Source organism: Corvus brachyrhynchos, unplaced genomic scaffold, assembly GCF_000691975.1.
Source record: "Corvus brachyrhynchos isolate BGI_N302 unplaced genomic scaffold, ASM69197v1 scaffold323, whole genome shotgun sequence".
Taxonomy (NCBI): Eukaryota; Metazoa; Chordata; class Aves; order Passeriformes; family Corvidae; genus Corvus; species Corvus brachyrhynchos.
The window spans coordinates 129,651-134,059 of NW_008237253.1; the positions used below are offsets into that span (position 1 = coordinate 129,651).

The following is a 4,409-nucleotide window of genomic DNA, read 5'->3' on the forward strand; positions in this document are numbered from 1 at the left end:
GAACCATCTGCATTACAGCTGGAGACCGGCATGAGCCATGGAAATTATTCAGTGCTTCCCACTGGGAACAGCACCAGGGGCACTGTCTGAGCCCTCCTGCTCACCGACATCTCGGAGATGTTGACCCTGCCGGAGTAGGGGCTGCTGATGCAGACGCTGGTGTCATTGTGGACATGGTTGCAGGGCAGGAACCAGGGTGCCCGGGTGTCACTCTGCTTGATGACGATGGTTATTGTCGCAGTGGCCGTGTTGGCGTGGTCGGGGCTGGTCACAGGCCTGTCCTGCCCGCAAGGCAAAGCACACCGGTGAGACACAAGTTTCACTGCCTAAACAAGGGCTCATCTGCCAAAAGCAGTGGCCTGGTGCCCTTCAGCCATTGTCACTCCATTCTGTTTAATTAGCAATCTGTGTGGGGGTAGCTAAAGCAGTGGCTTATCTTGTTCTGCTGACAAAGGTGGGCTGACTGCAGGTCTGTCACTGGAATGATGGAAAGCCTGCTTCAAATGCACACCCCCCCCTCCTGCTATCCCAGAGATCTCCCATCCAGACTCACCCTTCAGGTAAGAGGGACCAGGCAAACGAGGCGTTCTGTTCTTCCCAAACCACTTACCCTCGCATACAGGAGCAACGTTGTTGAATTAAATTTGTCATAGTCCAATGCTTTTTGTAAATAAATTTCTGGGTTATTAACTCCTCTTATGGCAAAATAACCGTCTGTGTCCTGGCAAGGGAAAAGGAAAAATCCTATAGCAGACTCCATCACAGGCACATTCCAAATCCTGCTCATTGCTGTGTTTGTCATCCCAACAGGACCTTTAATCCTGGGGACCTGGATGAGGGGCAGTGTGGGAATGCCTGAACTACTTAATCTTTGGTACTGCACACTGCAGAAAGGTTTGTTCTTGTGAATTTCCTCTCCCAGACCCCCAGTTTTTCCTGCCCACCTGCTCGGCAGCTTCTGGATGAAGTCAATCACCTCATTTATTTCCTACATTTAGCCAGTTGCCAACAATCCTTGATTTTGGGTCCCTAACAGCCAAGCAATCTCACTTCCATGCACGAAAAAGGTCCAGGATGGCTCAGCCTTTGAGAGCTGGCAGGATCACCCACCATAGCCTAACACAGCTGGACTTTGAAAGAAACTGTAAAGCCAAGTTGAAGTATCATGCGCTGCATTTCACTCTATAACCTTCCTCACCTTGGTTCTCTTTTAATCTTATGCCTCTGAATTTCTAAATCCCTCTGGATTTACGCCAATGTGAATGCAAAGTCTGACTCTAGAGCTGAAAAACTGGTGGTTTCTGTTCACAGACACTTAAATTCCCTGGGGATGTAGAGATAACACAGGCACTGTCTGCTCTTGCCACAATGCTTTTCAAAAATGCAAACATACATTTGGTTCTTCTCTTGAATTTCCTTTTGATTTTCGTTTACAGCCAACCCTTGCACTCTAGGCTGGCATTAGTTTAACTGTGTGCACAATCCATTTCCTGTGCTGCTGTTGCCAGTTAGGGCAAGGACTCCTTTCCCCGTCAGACTCAGCACAGTTCTGAGCTCCCTGAGGTACAAAGGTCTCCTGTTATGTTTACAGATTATGCCAACAAGACTTCCCTGAGTCATATGGCTCTGAATATCCTAGATGAAAATTTAATCTATACAGTGCATTAAAAGTGTGAGCAAAAAAAGAATTCTATACCTGCAGCATTGATGGCTCTGTTCTGCTGACCAAATAAATGTTTGGGTTTTGTAAAAGATGAGAGAGCTAAATGCAGTGACCTTCTCCTGAAAGCTGGGGTACTTCTGAATCCAGCTTCTCCAGAGCGACTGTTTGTCCCCAGAGATGCTCACCTGCACTGTGGTAGTGAGTTCATAGTAGATGGTGTCCAGGTCAGCATCAGTAGCACTTAATTCTTCACGGGTTACAATGGTTGTGTCCACTTTTGTATCCTGAAAAAACATGTTGTTGTGGCTATTGTCTGTGTGAAATGGATTGAAGTCCTCTCCCTGCTGACCCTTCCTCAGTCCCACAGCACTCAGTGAGGCAGTGCCCTCTTCCCTTCCAAAAACCCCTTACCTCTGGAACGTCCCTGGCGAGGTTTGGCTGTGCAAACACAGGGCTGTTGTCGTTCTCGTTCAGAATGGTGACCAGGATTTCCAAGGAATCACTCTGCAGAATGGGCAAATCAAAGAATCAAACCCAAAAATAGACTGTTGGGGCTGATCCTGCTTTGCAGAGTGACCAGAGGGGATGGTGTAAGGATGGGGGCTGGATGTGGCTGGGGTTTGCAGACAGCCCACATCCTGGGGTGGGATTGTGGGCTTGCTCCCACCTCCCCTCCACCGGCAGAGCCTTGGCGCTCTCTGTGACTATGAGAGCAGCGTGTCTGTCCACAAGGAGAAGGACATCTGCCCATCCCAGCATGGGGATTAGGAAGAGCAGAGGGAAGCAGGTGTATCCCAGGGCTCAGCACTGGGAGAGCACTCACCTGGCCAGCAGGGTCCTTGCAGATCAGGTACACCAGCAGTGCGGGGTCTTCCTGCGTGAAAAACAAACCCACCCACTGTAGGAACAGCCCAGGAGTGCAAACTCTGGCTAAAGCAAATGAGCCAAATTCATACTGTGCTGATTCAGAAATGCTGCTGGGCTTTATCGTATTTTCAGGTGTATCTAGCTTTTCCTTTCTTTCCTTAATGCTTGGATCTTGTTTATGATGACATCAAAGCAGCCCCATCTTCCAGGCTCTCTCCCTGCAATTCCTGTAAGATGTTGGCAGAGCTCATCTGCCATTCTCTGTCACCTCAGGTGAATTCAAACAGATTTCTTTTAAATTTGAATAAATCAGAAACATTCTATGGCAGCAAGTACAGTGGCACCTGCGGGGTGTTAACTCTGGCTGTTGCTCTTTGCTCAAGTAAATGTGGGTTTTTACATTGAAAGGGAACTTAAGGATGCCTGTGGCTGAAACAGAGCACTCTAGGGAGCTAAAATAATTTAGCAGCAACCTAAGTGAACACAATGACCTTTTATACCACCTTTCTGCTTCACACAAGATGACAGAATCCCAGAATGATTTGGGTTGGAAAGGACCTTAAAGCTCATCTCATTCTAACCCCCTGCTGTGGGCAGGGACACCTTCCACTATCCCAGGTTGCACCAAGCCCTGTCCAGCCTGGCCTTGGACACTTCCAGGGATGGGGCAGCCACAGCTGCTCTGGGCACCCTGTGCCAGGGCCTGCCCACCCTCACAGGGAAGGATTTCTTCCTGATATCCCACCTAACCCTGCTCTCTGGCAGTTTGAAGTCACTCCCCCTTATCCTGTCATTCCAGGCCCTTATAAATGGTCTCTCTCCATCTTTTTTTGTAGGCTCCCAAACTCACACAACTGACATAAAACTTATTTCCTTTAGAAACAGGTTAAGAATCACTGGAAGACTACAGGTTAAAACTCATTGCATCCCAGCATTATCCATCCCAACCTTACAGCCTGCCAGTTAAAGGCTTACCTCATAGTCCACACACTTTGTCAGCCGCAGCTCGGAGCCCTCAATGGTGAAGAATTGGCCATCGGGGAAATTGGGATCAATTGTTAGGGTGAACCCTGGCTCCACGTGGATGGTGGTCACCACGTAAGGACATGCATTTTCAGGAACGCTTGGTTTGCTGTTACTGACAGAACATCCTGGAAAAACACACAAGTAAGATGCAAAATTGCCCAAGGATTCACATTGTGAAGGAGTTGGGTGAGAGCTGTGGTCACAAGTTGTGGAGCGAAGCTGTCTCGGAGCCTAGCAACCTCTCACCTGTAACAGGGCCACCCCCTCCCAGGGGAGACTTTCCTCGGAGACAAGGACCTCGTGAAAGAGCTTACCTGGTTCCTGTGCCGAAACCTGTGCCAAGAGGGGCAGCAGGAGGAGCGCAGACAGGAGGAGCCAGTGAGGAATAGCCATGGTGAGCTGCCAGCTGCTGAAAAATCCCCTTTTCCAACTAAGCTGATCTTCTCCGTGTTCTGCCCTGTGCCCTTGTCTGAGTTCACCACTTTATGGCATCGAAAAACACCGGCTGGCTGTGGATTGCCGTGGTTCAACCTTTGCCTCTTTGCCCCATTGGATGACTTATTGAAGGATTTACCAGTCATGGAACACGATGACGCATAAATCCTTGCCGGGTCTTTCCTAAACCCTAAACTCTCTGCAGAAACAAGGATATCTTTGAAGCAGTTCAGAGCTCACAGTTGAGCCCCTGCCCAGCTGAGCATGAAGGACAAGGGCTGGTACTTCAGAAGCTGCCTGTGTACTCCAGCCCCTCCCACTGGGAAGGGGGCAAATTTGGTTTCTGATGTGCCAGAGATGGGGCCTGTATCCCACAAGTGGATCCCAGCAGTGACAAGGCTCAGCTGCAGCCCAGGGA

General features: G+C 49.3%; 1 protein-coding gene and 1 long non-coding RNA gene across 2 annotated transcripts in view; one reads left to right on the plus strand and one right to left on the minus strand.

Moving 5' to 3' along the window:
* CDHR5 (cadherin related family member 5) overlaps nucleotides 1–4,403 on the minus strand; it is a 12,997-nt gene extending 8,594 nt beyond the window's left edge. The window contains exons 1-7 of the mRNA XM_008630767.2: nucleotides 3,871–4,403; nucleotides 3,506–3,681; nucleotides 2,487–2,537; nucleotides 2,075–2,167; nucleotides 1,849–1,947; nucleotides 611–721; nucleotides 105–281 (exon numbers count right to left, since the gene is read on the minus strand). Of these exons, the coding sequence (XP_008628989.1) occupies nucleotides 105–281; nucleotides 611–721; nucleotides 1,849–1,947; nucleotides 2,075–2,167; nucleotides 2,487–2,537; nucleotides 3,506–3,681; nucleotides 3,871–3,949 (786 nt within the window). The 5' untranslated portion in view covers nucleotides 3,950–4,403. The remainder of the gene's footprint in view (nucleotides 1–104; nucleotides 282–610; nucleotides 722–1,848; nucleotides 1,948–2,074; nucleotides 2,168–2,486; nucleotides 2,538–3,505; nucleotides 3,682–3,870) is intronic.
* Nucleotides 1–4,409, plus strand: part of LOC108445729 — a 21,083-nt gene that overhangs the window by 14,442 nt on the left and 2,232 nt on the right. The window lies entirely within an intron of this gene.